Source organism: Coturnix japonica, chromosome 8, assembly GCF_054131305.1.
Source record: "Coturnix japonica strain WE chromosome 8, WE-NBRP24, whole genome shotgun sequence".
Lineage (NCBI taxonomy): Eukaryota > Metazoa > Chordata > Aves > Galliformes > Phasianidae > Coturnix > Coturnix japonica.
This window is the reverse complement of record NC_140670.1, coordinates 21,203,068-21,218,879: the sequence shown is the minus strand read 5'-3', so window position 1 is coordinate 21,218,879 and position 15,812 is coordinate 21,203,068. Positions and strand designations below refer to the sequence as shown.

The following is a 15,812-nucleotide window of genomic DNA, read 5'->3' as shown; positions in this document are numbered from 1 at the left end:
TTATGGTGAGGCCGCCCCGGGTGGGGGCCCACGCAGCCCAGCCCAGCCCAGCCCAGCCCAGCCCCCCCATCCCCCCGCCACACGAGGCTCAGAGCCCAGCCCTGCACCCTGCCCAGCCAGAGCCTTGCTCTGAGGCAAAGCAGCTTATGGAGGGTCAGAGTGTGGGATGATGAGCCCGCTGTCCCCCACCCCAAGAATGAAGGCAGGACCTTCGGATGGGGCTGTTTCCCACTCAGCATTCACAGCACCATGGGGCAGGTCCTCAGCCAGGCAGAACATGGGGCTGATGGATACATCACCCCCAAAAGACCCCCTCCCATGCTGGGTGCCAGAACTTGGGGTGCATAGAGAGCACCTGTGGGGGTCCCCACGGGCTGCCTCCCCTGATTGGATGTGCAGACAGGGGATGCCCCCTCCCCACCCCCCTCCAGCTTGCCCTGGGAGCGACCGCAGGATGGGGCCAACAGCGGTCCCCGGAGCAACCCAGTGTGGGATGGGGATAAACAGGAAGCGCCGTGCCCTGGTGGTGGCCACCGGCCGGCCAGGAATGTGCCAGTGGCCACCGGGCTGTTTGTTTGGAGTGAAAGCAGCCGGTTCCTGCCGGGAGGAGCCAGGAACAACACGGCTGGGAATAGCCCGTGAGCTCATCGCCACGTCCTGACAGAGCCAGCAGCACCCCGGCACCCCACATCCCCACACATGACACCATCTCATCATCTCTCCCATGGCTGCGGCCACGCTCTGATGCTCGGTGTGAGCACGGCACACCAGGGTGTCCCCCCTCGTTGTCACCCCTGGGTTGCAGCGGGCACCAACACCTGCAGCCCCGTGCAGCCAGTGACTGCGGCAGCTAAAAATAGGGCTCTGCAGCAGGGCAGCCCCGTGCGGGAAGCTGTGGGCAGCGGGGCGGGTGTGCGGGGCTATTCTCAGAGGAGTGCGGGACTATTCCTGGCCGGTCAATATTGATTCAGGCGGTTCAGGTGCAGCAGCGCAGCCCGGAAACGCCGTATTTAGGGCTCAGCGGGAGGAGAGACCTGGAGCTGAATCGAGAGCATTGTCCTCAGGAGGAAGAGGGCAGGGAGAGGATGTGAGCTCTGTCATTGCTGTGCATGGCTCTCAGCAGCAGCACGGGGCAGGATGCTGGGAGTACGGCACACCCCAGCAAGGGGCTGGCTGTCCCCATTCACTGCTCAGTGACACATCTGTGCCCTACATAAGCAGACACAGTGTGGGCAGCCCCGTGCAGCCCGTGCTGGGGGGGACATAGGATGTGCTGTGCACTCAGGCCACAGGGTATCACAGCCTAAAGCGCACAAGGAGCTGCACAAAAGGCTGAAAAACCACAGAGAGAGAGTTATAAATGCAAAGTCTGTGGCTGGGTTTATTTCTGTGTGTGTCACAGCACTGGGACAGTTGACACCTCTTGGGACACTGCACCAGCCTGCACTGCCCCGTTCACAGGGGATGCTACCTGGCACGCTTGGCTTGCAGCATGGATGGGAAGCCAGGACCACTGGAAACAACTGCAGCCACACGCCTGTGCAGGTGAAGTCAGTTTCACTGCCGCCACCGCAGGCGCCTGAAATCCCTGAGGACCACCTGGGCTGCATTGCGACCCGCTGCACCCATCACACCTCCTCCTGAAAAGCAGCAGGAATGGGGTCTGTGCCTGTCTATGTAGCTCTATCCTCCTCCTGCAGCCCCATTCTCAGCCATGCTTACCGGGGTGGGCTCCACTCCCACACAGGTATAAGCCTGGGACTGGGGTCTGGTATGTTGAGTAGGATGGTGCTGGCCGGGTGAAGTAGAGCTGGTCCAGAGACATCCCTCCATGAAAGATGTTCTGCAAAGAGAGCCCTTGTGTGTGCAGTGTTCCCTCCCCAGCTGGCACAGGAATGTTGCTCAGAGCCCAGCACACTGTCACCCACCCCACCAGGCAGCCCGAAGATCCTCTCCAGGTCAGGTGGTGTCAGGATGTCCCTGCCGATGACAGATGCCTTGAAGCCTGGGGCATAGGCTTCAATGCAGTCGAACACTAAGGAGGAATGGAGGCATTGGTGACTCTTCCCATAAGCAGGGACTGGTACACCAGGCATTATCCTGCTCCATTCACGCTTTACACACCTGTGTCTGCATAAGCATTTCGAGCCTTCTCATCCCAGAGCTGCCCACCCGCCAACTCATATGGGGTGTACTGGGTGAAGAGGGACACAACGTGGCAGCCAGGAGGAGCCAGCCCTGGGTCCAGCGCTGAAGGGATGCACAGCTCAATCATAGGCCTGGGGGAGTGAGACATGGCCACAAAACATCCCCCTGGCACCACCAGGGCAGTGGGCAGGGGTGTGAGGTGAGCACCTCCTACCTGCTGGAGGGGTGCCCCTGGGCAGCCTCGGTGTAGGCCTGGTGCAGAAGGTGTGTGTTCTCACAGTTGAGGTGGATGGAGCAGCAGTGATGGGGTAAAGGTCGGCTGTCGTGGGTGTTGGGGGCAGCAAGGAAGCTAGGCAGCCGGTCCACTGCCACTTGGATGGGGACAGTGGGGTGTATAAGTGTTTCAAGCATGCCTGACCAAGCATGGTGAGGGTGGCTCCTCGACCCTACCATTGATTTTGGTGACAGGGGAGCGTGTGTCAAGCTGCTGGATCCGCCGCACAAAGTCCTCTGGCAGCTGCTCCTGGGATGAAGAGGGCACTGTGGTAATGGGGTGACCCAGCTGGGGCATGACCCTGTGCTAAGTGCTATGGTGGCCTCATACCTTGGGAGTGAGCTCCAGGAAGGTGATCTGGGGGGAGGCGTTGGACAACACCACTTTACTCCTCACCTCCGTCCCGTCCTGCAGCACGATGCCCTGTGCCTGCCCATCAGTTCCCAGCAGCACGTGGCACACAGCCTGGGCAGAGGAGAGGGCACCTCACCCAGTTCATCCCTACAGCCAGCAGCAGACATCCTACAGCACACACTAAGCCCAGAAACCCCATACCTTCTCCGTAAAGATGTGGGCACCACGGGTGGCTGCTGCACGGGCGATGGATTGGGACAGGGCCCCCATGCCCCCAGCCACGTAGCCCCAGGCACCACGCCGCCCCTCCAGCTCACCCATGACATGGTGCAGCAGCACATACCTGTGGGTCAGCCAAGGGGATGAGGTCTGTCCCCTGCACGTGTCCCCCACGGCAAGGATGCCCTTATGAGAGCTCCAGCAGCCAGCACACAGAGTCACAAGACCCAGGGAAGGGATGGGACCCTCACCCGCTACCTGGGGTGTGGGGGCTGCTCATGGCCCCAATCACTGCATCTGTTGCCAGAGTGGCCTTCAAGGGCTCTGACTCAAACCAGTGATCCAGGATCTGGTCCAGGAGACAAGGAGAAGCTCAGGGGTGAGTTGTGGTTGGGACTCTGTGAGCATGCAGGGAGGGTGCCACTGCTTCTAGCACTCACCTTGGAGATTGGGGCTGTCAGTACCTCATAGAAGTGGGGCAGCTGCCGCCCCACTGCCAGCCCTGTCAGAAAAGGCAGCTCTGGGACCTGCATGGCTGCACCAGGACGTGGCCACCAGTGACCAGGGCTGGGCCAGCCACCATCACCATGAGGATCCCCATGTCTCCACACACCTGTCTGCAGCAGGGGCCACAGGGCACGGAGCCTCTGCAGCAGGGAGCCCTGCCCTAGGGCAGCTGTATCTGCAGGGGGGGCATCCAGCAGCGGGTTGATGGCAGACACCAAGCACCCCATGAATGCCTCATACTTAGGGTAAGCCTGAATGGAGACAGAGGATGGCCAGAAGAGGATATCCCACCATGAGCACCCCTACTGCTCTGATGGGCAGTGGGGCTCCTAGGCCAGGTGTTGCCCCCATACCTGAGCATCCTTCTGGGAGAACTGGGCGATCTGCTGCTGGGTTTGAGCCATGTCGTGCCCCATCAGCAGGGAGCGGGGTGGGCTCCTGTCCTCCAGCAGTGGGGTGAAGGAGTAAGGGTCCCGTGGCAGCACCCTCAGGCCATGCCGCTGCAAGGCACGGGGTCAGGATGGAAACTGCAGGGATGGCTGGACAGCAGACTAGCCCAGCCAGCACACCAGGAAGGCAGCAGTACCTGCAGCTCCAGCTCTGCATAGATCTGCGGACGTAGCAGACTGAGCAGGTAGGAAGCCCGGGAGAACTTAAAGCCTGGAGAACATGGTGTGGTGAGCAACGCATGGGGTAGGTAGTGGGCAGGGGGATAAGGGGCATATGGGGTACCTGGCACAATCTCCTCAGTGACAGCTGCACCACCCAGCACATGGCGTTTTTCCAGCACGGCCGTGCGCAGCCCTGCCTGCTGCAGGTAGGCAGCCTGCAGGGAGCATGTGTCACACTATGGGGACTACCTTGCCAGGGAAGTCCCTGCTTCCCAAACCTCTGTAGGACCCCCATTCCCAGTGCTTGCTGCAGACCGTCCTCCCAATGCCCCCCACTGGGGATGGAGGTGAGAGCTCTGCTATCGGTACTCACTGCCACCAGCCCGTTGTGCCCTGCAAGGAGAGAGGGGGGTGAGCCAGGGCAGCCTCATGGCACCCTGCCAGGCATGGCTGCAGAGCACCCAAATAGCTGAACTCTGGACACGAAGATGCAGGCATCAGCAAACACCCTCTCCTTCTCTACATTCCTGGACCCCAACACACCCCAGCTCTGCTCAGCCCCCCACGCCAGCAGCACACCAGGGAGCTGTAACTCATGCCCATCCATGCACAACTGGAGGCTGCCCCACCCGCACCAGCTCCTGGCCCTGCATTACCTGCTCCGATCACCACGGCATCATACTCTCGTTGCAGCTTTTCAGTGGTCCTGCTATGAGCCAGGCGCTGGCCCCACAGCCTGTGGGCAGCACAGCCTGCACCCAGGCCAGCACAGAGCCCGGCCGACATCTCCACACTGTGCTGGTAGCTCCTGGACTTTGCTTTCATGGCAGTGCTTCTCATGGGATTTCCGGGCACGGGGTGGGGGCAGGGGGCCCAGGGCAGGGGACGCCTTGGCAAGGGACTGGACACTGTGTCTCATGGCTTGTGGGATGGCTGGGCAGGACACAGAGCCTGCAGCTGAACCTGAGCCAGCCTTTGCCTGGGGCACTCAGAGTGGCTGGGGAGCAGATGGGCACAGCCCCCACGGTCATTCTGCCTGATGCTTGCAGCCCAGGGAGCACACATGGATCCAGAGCAACCGTCTGGGCGGGCGGCCACCAAGTGCTGCAGGGAAGGGGAATGCAGCCCCTCCATAGCAGCTGGGAAAGGGACAGCCTGGGGCTGGGCTTGGCTTGGCCCCAGAGCTTTGCTCAGCAGGAAAAATTCCTGCCCAGCAGCACAGGGCAAAGGCCCTGCCATGGTCCAGCACCCTCCAAAACACAGTGCTCAGCCTCAGCTGTGCAGGACAGCCGGAACCCCTGGAACAGAGGGAGTTCAGAGTGCTTGCACATGCACTGACAGCAGATGTGTCTGGAGGACACATGAACTGCCTCAGCTGCACCACGTGCTGGTGCTCAGCTCAGTACCAACGTGCCCAGAAGCTGCACATGGGCTGGGGGTGCACAGGATGTACCCCAGCTCCCCACGCTTGAGGACATCAAACCCACAGCCCTGTGTTTAGGGGTGCAGATAAGGAGCATGAGGTGCAGTTCACAGTGCAGACTGGCTATGATGTTTTGTTCTCTGGCCAAAGCCAGGCGGCGAGGCCAAGCCAACACCATAAATCCAGCTTTGGAAATGCACTTTTCAACAAGCCTGTGATTTGCCAAAAAGCTCTCAGCCCCACTCCCAGCCTTTCCCAGGAGGCTGCTGGGTGCTCGCCAAGAGGGAGAGGGGGAGAAGCAGGCAGTGCAAGCCCTGACCCGGTTGCATGACAGCGAGGCTGCACGTGGCTGCCTCCAAGCACAGCCCAGCACACGCGCACCCCCTGAAGAAGCAGCACGAGGAACACCCACACCCGCTTTAATCCCAGTCCCAGCTCAGAGCAGGGGAATGCGGGAGGGCTCCCAGAGGCGCTGGGCCAAGTTGCAGGCCTGCTGGACCACCAGCTCAGACGGGATGATGCCCAGGTGCACAGTCAGCAGCTCGTAGCACTTCACCATGTCCGTCTGCTGGTTCTTGCTGTAGTAACGCAGCAGCTTCCTAGGAAGAAAAAGCAGGGATAACTCTGCAGGGTATAGTGCTGGCTGTGCCCCTTTGGAACCAAATTCCCCTAGGAAGCCTCTGGCAAGGACATCCATCCCTGCTGGCCCACGATCACAGTACCAGGCTGGGGACACAGGCTGTGCTGTCCAGATGGCACTGGTCCTCCACTGGTGCCACTCTGCTGCCCTTAGTACCCCTATGCACACCAATGTGCATGGGATGCCCATTTCAGCATGTTCCCTGTCACCTCTGCCCAATAACAGGGCTGAGGACTGCTCACCTGTAGTAGTCCCCTGCCAGCATCCCGATAGGCGCAGAGTCATCAGAGAGAACCGGCACCTCCATCACCTCCAGTTTATAGCCCTGAGGATGGATGACAGCAGAGAGCAGTGGTACCAGGGAGGGGAGGAACAAGGAGCCCCGTGGTGTGGGCAGAGGGGCTCAGCCCACGTACCAGCTCATTCTCAAACCAGAGGAAGTAGGAGCAGCAGTAGTCACCATCCTGCAGCATGAGGGTTGTGTAGCCCTTCTGCAGGTACCGCCGGGCCAGTGCGATCAGGGACCACACCTAAGGGAAGGGGAACACTCCACACCTGAACACAAACCTCCATCCACTGCCCCCTCCCGTGGTCGCAGCACAGCCCTCAGCACCCAGACCTGGCCCAGGCACTGCAGGACCACTACCTTGTTCCTGACGAACTCAGCGAGTGGCCCCTTGCCCAGCTCTGAGCTGGACTTCTCTGTCACGCTGAGCGATGGTGCCATCATCTGCCCAGCCGTGCGGTCAACATAGATGAAGTGCACCAGGCCAGGAAAGTCCTCCAGGTATGTGGGGCTAGTTAAGGGTGTTCAATCACTTTGGTACCCCATGGAAACCTCCCTCTCCTCTACCTCCCATCCCACCCTGGCCACAGGGATGGATATGACACCATGGTGATGTTGCGCCTGCTCTTCACCAACAGGAAGTCTCTCCAGTCCAGAAGCTTCTCCCTGCAGGCAGAGGTGCAGTTAGCAGCAATGGGGATCCCAGCTGCAGGCAGTCCCCGCACCCCTCAGCCTCACCTCATCAGCTTCTGGGCTCGGTCCCGCAGGCCTTGGGACAGGCTATGGCTGGTGGGGGTGAGGAAGAGCTGGCGATATACAGAGCAGAGCTGTCGCTTCACAGTGCCCAGCGCATGCAGCAGCCTAAATAGGAGGTAGGGGGGGGATCCAGCTTTAGGGGTCCGCATTCAGGCAGAGCAAGGATCCCATACTGGCCAACCCATACTCACTCCAAGGTGCTCCCAGTCTCACTCCGAGAGAATATCTTGTTCTTGAATTCCACCCAGGCGTTCTGTAACTAGAGATGGGGCTCAGCATCCAGCTACAGCAATAGTGGGATGAGGTCCATGCATTCCCACACTCACCTGCATGTCCTGCCCACTCAGCTTCTTCACAAACTTATCCATGCGCTGCCGCAGCTCAGCCAGAAAGGGGTGGGCACGGGATGCCCCTACCTCCTGCCCCTCTTCCAGCTTCTTCTCCAGCACCAGGAACCCATCCAGCAGTTGGTGCAAGGTGACAGCCACGTGGCTCGTGGGGCCCTGCCATGGAGCAGGGACACAGGTCAGGCAGGAGTTAGCCCAGCCTTGTTCCCCTCGCCTTAAAGCTCACCTTGGTCAGGAGAATGAGGGAGATGCCAGGCCACAGCGGGAGACAGTGCATGGTGTGTGGCAGCAAGAGGCAGCTGCCGTCCCGCAGGTTGGCCTCCAGGAAGATCCTCCTGGGGTTCGAAGCTTCTGGGAGCAGAGGACTCAATGTCTGGAGCAGGTCCTCTGCCATCTGGGCAGAGAGGAGAGATGCTCAGCCCCTGCATCAACCGAGGGACGTGGTGATGGAACCAATGTCCTGAAAGCTGCAAGTACCCCGCAAGAGCAGTAGGCAGAAAGGAGGCTGCTTGCAGACAGCAAACACCTTCTGCAGAGACCAGCAAATGCTTGTAGAGCAGTGCAGGGAAGAAAGCAGACCGGAAACCCTGAGGCAGCAGAGGGAGACAGCAGACTGCTTTGAGAGAACCTCAACCTTCTGCCACAGACACTGAAGGGGATGCTGCAAGCAGTACCCCAAAGTTGTCTCACTGTCATGCACAACACAGGGTATGTGCCCCATGCCTCCACAGGCTAGGACACTTGTAGCCATGGCACAGCAAGGGAGAAGTAGTGAGGACCAGAGACAACAAAGTGCATCAGAACAGGCTGTGAAGGCACAGATACAGGTGGAATCATGTTGCCCATGCTCACCTGGACATCTGCAGCATCTGCATCCCCATCACCCACCAGCTCAAGGCTCTCTGACCAGCTCTCACTGCCTGCAGGAATGCAGTAGCTCTGTTCTACTTGCTGGTCCTCCATGCAGCCCCAAACCTCCTGTGGAGCAGGGCAGCCCAAGGCACTGCCAAACCTGGCACTCACCTGTGCTCTGCCTGCCCGGTGAGGGCTCAGGTGTGTAGTAGACTTCAGGTGCAGAGAGATCATCAGTGTCCTGCTAGCAGGGAGGGCTGGTTCAGCTGTGCTATGGCTGCAGGGCAGCACCACCAGCATCCCATGCTGCAGCTCCCTAAGGCTACCACCCACTCTCACCTGATCATCTGACTCTTTCTCTGTAGCTCCGTGGGAGCCAGGGTTGCTCACAGGGATGCTCTCACTTCTCTTGGGTCCTTGCGGCAACAACTTCCCTGCTGCAGGCTTTTGAGATGAAAGACAAAAATCAAAGCCTGACCCACAAGATATTACCCTCCAGGGGCACCCCAGCCCACTTCCCCCACACCTGTGGGCCGAGCTCCTCCTCAGCGCTCTGGCTGGGATACAGGTCCTGCACCAGGAGGATGAGGGTGAGCAGGTCAGTAGGGCGGACAGAGCTGGCATTGCGGCTGTGGGATGGAGAACAGAGGGGTCAAGCGGAAGGGCCAGCAGCTGTTCTTGGGAGGGTGTCAGAGCCAGGGCCAGGCGCACCTGGAGTAGAAGGCCAGCAGCTTGGTGTGCACCAGGAGGAAGGCATGTCCCACCTCATCCCCACCACGCTCGGGGCTGGAGTTGATATGCTGCACCACCTGCCTCTCCAGGAACTCGATGCACTGCTCACACAGCTGAGGGTGGATCAGTCTCTCCACCGCCTGTGGTGTGGGTTGGGACGAGGCTGCTGAGCCAGGCAGACCCAACCGCACAGTGCCAGGGCAGGGCTGGGCTGCTTCCTGCATCGCAACCTGGGGGCTGCTCAAAGATCTCCACCAGGAGCCCTTCTCCAGGATGCAGCATCACCCACCAGCAGCATGGAATAAGCCCTGGGATGTGCTCAGCAGGTCCCAAGGAACGTTACCTCCACGGCAAAGCTCTGGTCCTCCTCCCGCAGGTGGATGTATGTCTCCAGCAGCCCCCTCAACAGGCTCCAGATGCGCTCCCGCCGCTCTGAATCTGCTGGCCGCAGCCTGCAATGGCCACAGAATGTGAGCCACAGATGAGACGTCCCATATGGATGGGCAACCCAAACCCCCACAGCACCCCAGCAAAGAGAAAGGAGGTGGGAGTCTCACTGAAAGGGGGCACCAACTATGGGACGTGCTCCCACCCTCCCATTTTGGCAGCTCCCCCAGCACCCCTGTACCCCAGCCCGTGCCGGTTGGTGCTCCCTGCTCACTCCTTGCGGATGAGGTGGGCATCGAGCGTGACGAGGCCGCAGTGAACCTCCACCAGGCGCCGCAGCACGAAGAGCGTCCTGCGCAGGTCGTCCTCGCTCTCCGTCCCGTCGCCGTTCACCGCGATGTACAAGCAATCCCCGAACTGCAACCGGCAGCGGGGTCAGGACACTGGCTCGGCCGACCCCCCTGCTCTCCCCACCCGGCCCTACCATGTGCAGGACGTAGAGGTGCCGCCCGCCTTCAGCCCTGAAGCAGGTGTAGGTGTCCGACAGCTTCTCCAGCAGCGCGGTGCAGGAGATGATGAGGGGCGCGAGCAGCGTGTTCAGGCTGTCCTCCAGCGCCGGGCCCTGGGGCACGCACCCGGGTCAGCGTCCCGCGGACCCCGTAAGCCGCCCCGCACCCCGCCCGCCCCGTCCGGTCCCGTCTGATCCCACCTGCGCGGCGGTGGCGGCGGACGGCCGCAGCCGGCGGAGGAAGGCGGCATCGGCCCAGTAGAAGAGCAGCTCGGCCGCGGTGCTGGAAATGAGCACGCACCGCATAGCCCGGCCCGGCCCGGCCCCGGGACTCCGCTGCTCCGCCCGCCCCGCGCCGCTTCCTGCTCCGCCGCGCGTGACCGCCGCGCCCACGCGCGCAGCGCCTCCGGTGGCCCGGCGCGGCCCTGCAGCGCGCACCCGGCAGTGGGGTGCTCCGCTCCGGTCGCGCTTCGATTCCCGTCTCGGCCCCGGCTCCGGTGCCGCCCCGCGGCGAACAGAAGAGGTGGACGCGGTGGGCAGCGCAGCTTTATTAGCCCTCACGCTCCGTCGCGGTGCGTCCCGGCCGCTGCAGCCCGCACCCCCCGCTCCCGCAGCCTGAGCCGCCTCGCACGGCGCGGAGCTCCCCGTCGTCGCGGGCCTCATTAACTTAATTACCAACATTTACAGCCGTGGCCCCGCCCGCGCGGCTCCCCCCGTCCCACGGCGTCCGGGCCGCGCTCGCAGCGGCAGCAGAGGGAGCTGCTTCCATGCGCGCTGCGAGCTCCCCGCACGCGGGGCGGGCCGGCCCCGACCCTCCCGGTGGAGCCCCGCGGCTCGGCCGTCAGTGCGCGGGGCGGAGCGGGCACGGGTGGGGGAGAAGGTGCCGGGCCGGAGGGCGCCCGGGCGGCGGGGAGGAGGTGCGGTGCGATGCGATGCGGTGCGGTGCCCGCGCCGTGCTGCCGAGGAGCAGCGCGTCCCGGGGAGCGAGCGGTGGGTCCGTTGCGGGCCGCGGGCTATCGGTAGCGGCAGGCCAACGCGTTCACGTTCTTCACCACGTAGAAGCTCATGGTCAACGGGGGGATGACCAGCGTGCGGCCGGCCCGCAGCGGCCGGGGCTTTAGCTCGGGGAGGGTCCCGTCGTCCACCATGGCCAGAGGCTGCCCGTTGAGCTGCACCGACCTGCGAGAGCAGAACAGGGTCAGGGCGCCGCGCCGAGGACGGCGTGGTCCCCAGCGGGAACCCCGCGCTTACTTGGAGTGCAGCCCATCTTTGCCATAGGGCTGCAGCAGGTACTGGTGGACGATCTTATCCCGAAGCGTCCCCGCCAACTTGATTTTCTTCCGGGAGCGATGCAGGTTGATGATGTACAAGGTGATGGAGCCCCGCACATAGTTGTGGCTGCAAAGGGGAGAGCGGGGGCTGAGGGGGTGTGTTGGCATCTGCCCCGAGAACATCACGCCGGGAAAAGGGCCTGGGGTGTGTGTGCAGTCATCCGGGTTAGACATCACCCTCCGCAGGGAGATGTCACTTCCCCATCGTGACAGCTTCCCAACTTCCCTCACCCTCCTTGGCCAGGAGTGGCACTGCACGAGGGCATCCCTGCAGCTGGGGGCAACCCCCCCCAGGACCTTGCAAGGAGGAGGCTGAGAACTGAGGGAGCTCAGTACGTGAGTGGCGTCTGCCCCACCACCACCCTGGGCACCCAACTGACAGCTCCAGACACTGCTCCTCTGTCCCTGCTTAAACAGACAGCCCCAAACAAAGGCTATAAAGCACTTTGCACCTGTCAGTTACTGGACAAGGTTTCCTACCGAGCTGGAGGCATGTTGAAAGCATCTGGACTGTGTAAAGAAACAGCCTCTCCTCCTCCACAATAGCAACTTGTGTCTGCAGAGGAGGTGGCTGCCTCCCCCCCACCCCCCACTGCTTACTGGGGCTCTTTGAAAGACCTTATCAGTGAAACAATGAGCAGGCTGGGCTCCTGGGCAGGTAACCCGACCGACCGGGGGCCCCTCGTGAAATCCACCCCCTTGATCTTTGCTGCCGGGGCTGTCCGGCCGCTGTCCCTGTTCCCAGGCGGGTGCTGCCCCATGGCCCCCAGCCTCCCTCACTGTGCATGGCTCACTTGTGGGAGCTGGTGCAGTGGGCGTAAATGCGGAGCTTGTCACGGATCACCCTGCCCGGCCGGGGCTTCCTCTGCAGACCGGCCACGTGGATGGCCAGCACCTTGGGTCCGATGAGCCGCTTGTACAGCAGGGACAGCCAGTAGTCCTGCAGGGCAGAGAGGACAGTCAGCAGCACCAGTCCAGGAGAATCTGGGCTGCCTGGGTGAGAATATTCCATGCCAGATGTCTGCTTTGGGGTGAGCTTTTATTTTTTGGCATGGATCAAGCCAAAATGGTAAAGCTGTTTCCAGGAAAGAGATTAAGGAAGGAGTATGTTGCTTTGCACGCTACGAGACACCGATATCCTCTAAAGGAGCTCAGGCTGTGCAGCTTGGTGGAGAACAGCGTGGATGCTGCCTCACATCCCGTGGACCCACATATGGCCACGCTGCAGAGCCATGCACAGCCCACATGGGACAATGACACCATCCACCCCACTGCTGTGCAAGGATGGAGCCCCTCGATCTATCCTATGCTCCCCATTCTGCTGATGGCACACTGGCTCTGGAGTTTACCTGGGGTGCTCCACTCCCCAGGAGTATTTCTTCTCCTAAAGCCACCTGTGGAGCTAAGTACCCAAGACCATAGCACAGGGAAGCCAAGTACTCGAGAAATAGGAAATGCTCAGCCCCTGCACACATGCGTTAATGATGCAGCCTTTTAATTACATCACCACATACTATTTTTTCCCACAGGGCATGGCCTCGCTTAGCACACAGGATGGGCCCCAGGCCCTGGGGAGGGAAGCGAGGCTATGCAATGCCGGCAGCCACCGTCTGTAGGGCCCCACTCTCATCCGCTGCAGAAGCCGGGAGGTGTGTGGTAAATGAAGCAGGGTTGTGAGAAGGGAGGGGGCATGTTCAGAGGGCCTCTCTGCAGGACAGGGCTCTGTCCCTCTGATTGCAGCAGCTGCTAGCCAAGAGGAATACCCATCTGGTTGGTGCCAGTAGTGCCACTGGGACATCCAAGCCTGCTTCCCACTGGCTGGGTCAGCTTTGGCCAGAGGGCTGGAGGAAAAACTCCTCTTGCTGCTTCTGGCCAAGCCTGAAGATGGCCTGTTAGACTGTTATTCCTGGCAGCACTGTGGGTTTTCTTGCTTTCTCTGTGCATTTCCACAAGCAAAATGCTGGTTTTGCTGGCAAGTGTTGGGAGTGATAGATGCTACAGGACTCAAAGGGAATCCTCAGGGACTTAGTGGCCACCCTTAAAGTTCCATGTGCTGTTGGTGCTCCCCTAAAAGCTGTGGCTTAGCAGAGCCCTTTGTGCTATCACTGCCAACCACCTTAGCAGAGATGCTCAGGGCAGTGTGGGGACCAACGTGTCCCTTCAGCATCTGCAGGAGGAGTGGAAGTGCAGTGATTTTACCCTGCTTGGCAGGCAGGGTGAGCTCTGAAGCCTTTCTTTCAAGAAGGATGTGGAAGCACCAAAGAGAGTTCAAAGCTGGGCCAGAAAAATGACCCAGGGGCTGGAAAAGGAGCCTTTTGCTGCAGCCTGGAGGAACTCAAGCCATTCAGCTTGCTGCAGGGAAGCACTGAAGACAGCTGCAGCTTTTCGCGTCATCACAAGCCTGCTTGCAGCAGCGGCCAAAATCATGTTCCTTGCAATAAATTACCAGGAGCCAGTGACACCGAGTATTTGGATGATGAATTGCACACGCACCCAGCATGACGAAAACAAAACCTCTGGGTGCGGGCACTTCCCAGGTTGCTGCAGGGCTGAGCCCCAACTAAAATCTCATCGGGGCTGCTGGGCACCTGCAGCTGCAACTTGCTTTGTCTCCTGGTCACTGACGTGGGAAGATGGGTCTTCACACCTATGTCTGAAAGCAACAGGATGGCTTTTTTCCTAGCTGTGTCTGTCACATTTTCCACATGTTCTTGTGACCACTGCAGCAAAAAGCCACAGCCCAGAGCAGTGCACAGCTCAATCCAGCTCAGTCACAGCAGGATCAGGGCCTTGGAGCTGCCGAGGGCTCCTGTGGTGAGCTATTATACAGTCATAAGGCTAGAGGAGGAATAGCAGAAAGGAATCTGGTCCGCTATTAGTCCTTGGGGAACTGAGGGAGCTTTCTTGCTTTAATTACTTTGCAGACCCATTAAGGTTGCTGCTATACAGCCTTTGGTGGGGCTGCAGGCACCTGAGCAGAGCAGAGCAGGAGGTCCCTGCCCGGGACCGTGGATTTACAGGCAGGAAGGGCCATGGTCTCATGTGAGCTGATCTGTGGAGCTCAGCCCAACCACGTCTTCTGTGTGCCACAGGGCCAGCAGAGGCAGAGAGCTGGGAAAGCCCAGCAGGTCCCGCTTTATCTCCTCACACATTTTAATTCATCGCAGGAGCTTTTTGAAGCTTAAGCTTTTGGAAAGGCAGCTGATTAGTCAGCCCTTCAGACAGCCCCGCTAACCACATCTCCTGCCGCCAGAGCTGCTACAAAGGGCTCAGGAGCATCTTCCCTTCTCCCTCCTACAGGCAGCAAAGCTTCTTTACAGCCTTTCTGAGCCTGTCCAATTGCACACACAAGAAGAGGTTGCTGTAGCCAAGAAACCTGAGCTCCAGACTTTCTCTCTAAGCAGCAGGCAGATGGGGACTCAAGGTGCATCCACAGTGCCCAGCCTGGCAGACCCTGGAACTCTCCCATGCCATCCCTAAGGCATGCTCAGGTTTCAGCAGCCTGCTCCATTCCTGCACCACAACCTGCATTTTTACAGCCTGAGCAACCATTGCTGAAGTAAGGGACCCAGTTTCCCATGTCTCCCAGGACAGAGGAGTTTTTATTTGTCTGCTGAGCCCTGTGGCTTGTTTTTGGCAATAGCCTCTTCCAGTGACTTGGTTCTGCAGGCCTGGTGGGATGGAGAACCGCCACTTCCCATGGAACCTGTTCCAGCAGTTAAACATCCGCACTGTTAACAATCCTCATTTTCAGCTTGAATTTGTCTGGTGTCAGCTTCCAACCAGTGGTTCTTGCTCTTTCTTTTTCCACTAGATTAAAGGATCTTCAGCATCCAAGGCTCAGTCCCTGCGGAGGTCCATGCATCCTGTTCAAGACGCGGCTGGTCGTTCCTCCAGCAGGGCTGGGCTGATGCAGTTCTTAACATCACCCGTGACCTTGTTGTGCTTCTTGGACAGTTCATGGCTTTCTGACCCAAATCCCGCACAAAGCTCTGGCAGCAGCAGCCCCCTGGGCAGCACAGACCTTGCATGGTGCAGCACCAGCACCAAGCCCTGCCTAGAGGTGGTTCTTGCACCCAGCAGTCCTCTGCAGCTGCTGACGTCTCTGCCTGGGATTGCATTGCTTTTGCTGCGCTGCTCCTCTTCCTTCCTGCTGTAACGGTTGAGCGCATCATCTCACCCCACTCTTTCACAGCTGTGGCTGCAATGGGGACTTGTTTCAGCCTGGCTGCTGGCTGGCCCTGTGGGCAGAATATCTTCTCATGGTTAGGAAAAGGAAACGAGGTCATGTTTTTCAATGGCTGTCTGGTGAGACCCGAAGTATGGCACGTGGCACAGCCAGGAGAGCTGCTCCATCCCAAATTACTTGCTAATATGTGTGAGCATGGCAGCTGGGAAAGCCACAGCCTCACCCACCAGTGCCAGCAGCAATGCACT

At 60.1% G+C, this 15,812-nt stretch overlaps 3 protein-coding genes across 21 annotated transcripts in view; all 3 read right to left on the bottom strand.

The window, feature by feature from the left end:
- Positions 1-1,354: 1,354 nt before the first annotated feature.
- Positions 1,355-5,300, bottom strand: PYROXD2 (pyridine nucleotide-disulphide oxidoreductase domain 2). The gene is made up of 16 exons (XM_032445577.2): positions 4,770-5,300; positions 4,487-4,506; positions 4,235-4,328; positions 4,089-4,162; positions 3,856-4,002; positions 3,609-3,753; positions 3,436-3,497; positions 3,247-3,344; positions 2,978-3,119; positions 2,753-2,887; positions 2,599-2,671; positions 2,363-2,519; positions 2,125-2,279; positions 1,929-2,035; positions 1,723-1,843; positions 1,355-1,640 (listed from the first exon to the last, which is right to left on the bottom strand). Exons 1-16 carry the CDS (start codon positions 4,951-4,953, stop codon positions 1,558-1,560), a joined length of 1,797 nt encoding a protein of 598 aa, XP_032301468.2. The 5' UTR covers positions 4,954-5,300; the 3' UTR covers positions 1,355-1,557.
- A 638-nt stretch (positions 5,301-5,938) lies between these two features.
- On the bottom strand, positions 5,939-10,418 carry HPS1 (HPS1 biogenesis of lysosomal organelles complex 3 subunit 1). Of its 5 annotated transcripts, none has more exons than XM_085554587.1 (18): positions 10,246-10,418; positions 10,021-10,158; positions 9,811-9,953; positions 9,493-9,601; positions 9,129-9,289; positions 8,944-9,046; positions 8,757-8,861; positions 8,589-8,661; positions 8,418-8,485; positions 7,792-7,959; positions 7,545-7,721; positions 7,410-7,477; positions 7,201-7,323; positions 7,064-7,128; positions 6,823-6,968; positions 6,593-6,706; positions 6,419-6,501; positions 5,939-6,135 (listed from the first exon to the last, which is right to left on the bottom strand). In XM_085554587.1, exons 1-18 carry the CDS (start codon positions 10,348-10,350, stop codon positions 5,973-5,975), a joined length of 2,112 nt encoding a protein of 703 aa, XP_085410713.1. In that variant the 5' UTR covers positions 10,351-10,418; the 3' UTR covers positions 5,939-5,972. The 5 variants fall into 5 exon arrangements, 2 of the variants coding, with proteins under 2 accessions (XP_085410713.1, XP_085410714.1); XM_085554588.1 differs by having other exon boundaries at positions 8,589-8,658; XR_004307821.2 differs by lacking the exons at positions 5,939-6,135; positions 6,419-6,501; positions 6,593-6,706; ... (1 more) ...; positions 7,064-7,128; positions 7,201-7,323 and having other exon boundaries at positions 7,452-7,477; positions 7,792-7,987.
- A 159-nt stretch (positions 10,419-10,577) lies between these two features.
- HPSE2 (heparanase 2 (inactive)) overlaps positions 10,578-15,812 on the bottom strand; it is an 84,805-nt gene continuing 79,570 nt past the window's right edge. For 10 of the 15 annotated variants that reach the window (XM_032445574.2, XM_032445573.2, XM_032445572.2 and 7 more), the window contains 3 exons: positions 12,170-12,315; positions 11,296-11,442; positions 10,578-11,223 (listed from right to left, as the gene is read on the bottom strand). In XM_032445574.2, the coding sequence (XP_032301465.2) occupies positions 11,058-11,223; positions 11,296-11,442; positions 12,170-12,315 (459 nt within the window). In that variant the 3' untranslated portion in view covers positions 10,578-11,057. Of the gene's footprint in view, positions 11,224-11,291; positions 11,443-12,169; positions 12,316-12,853; positions 15,617-15,812 lie in introns of those variants that run through there. The other 5 variants (XM_015867085.3, XM_085554593.1, XM_085554595.1 and 2 more) reach the window with 3 other exon arrangements.

Excerpts from the sequence above, each read along its gene's own strand:
- HPS1 (XM_085554587.1), bottom strand. The coding sequence starts at position 10,350 with ATGCGGTGCGTGCTCATTTCCAGCACCGCGGCCGAGCTGCTCTTCTAC. Across the intron at positions 9,954-10,020 it reads ACCTCTACGTCCTGCACATG|TTCGGGGATTGCTTGTACAT; the intron begins GTAGGGCCGGGT and ends TGCCGGTTGCAG. Across the intron at positions 7,324-7,409 it reads GAGACTGGGAGCACCTTGGA|GCTGCTGCATGCGCTGGGCA; the intron begins GTGAGTATGGGT and ends CCTCCTATTTAG.
- PYROXD2 (XM_032445577.2), bottom strand. The coding sequence starts at position 4,953 with ATGAGAAGCACTGCCATGAAAGCAAAGTCCAGGAGCTACCAGCACAGT. Across the intron at positions 4,163-4,234 it reads CACTGAGGAGATTGTGCCAG|GCTTTAAGTTCTCCCGGGCT; the intron begins GTACCCCATATG and ends CATGTTCTCCAG. Across the intron at positions 2,520-2,598 it reads CCCTGTCACCAAAATCAATG|TGGCAGTGGACCGGCTGCCT; the intron begins GTAGGGTCGAGG and ends TCCCCATCCAAG.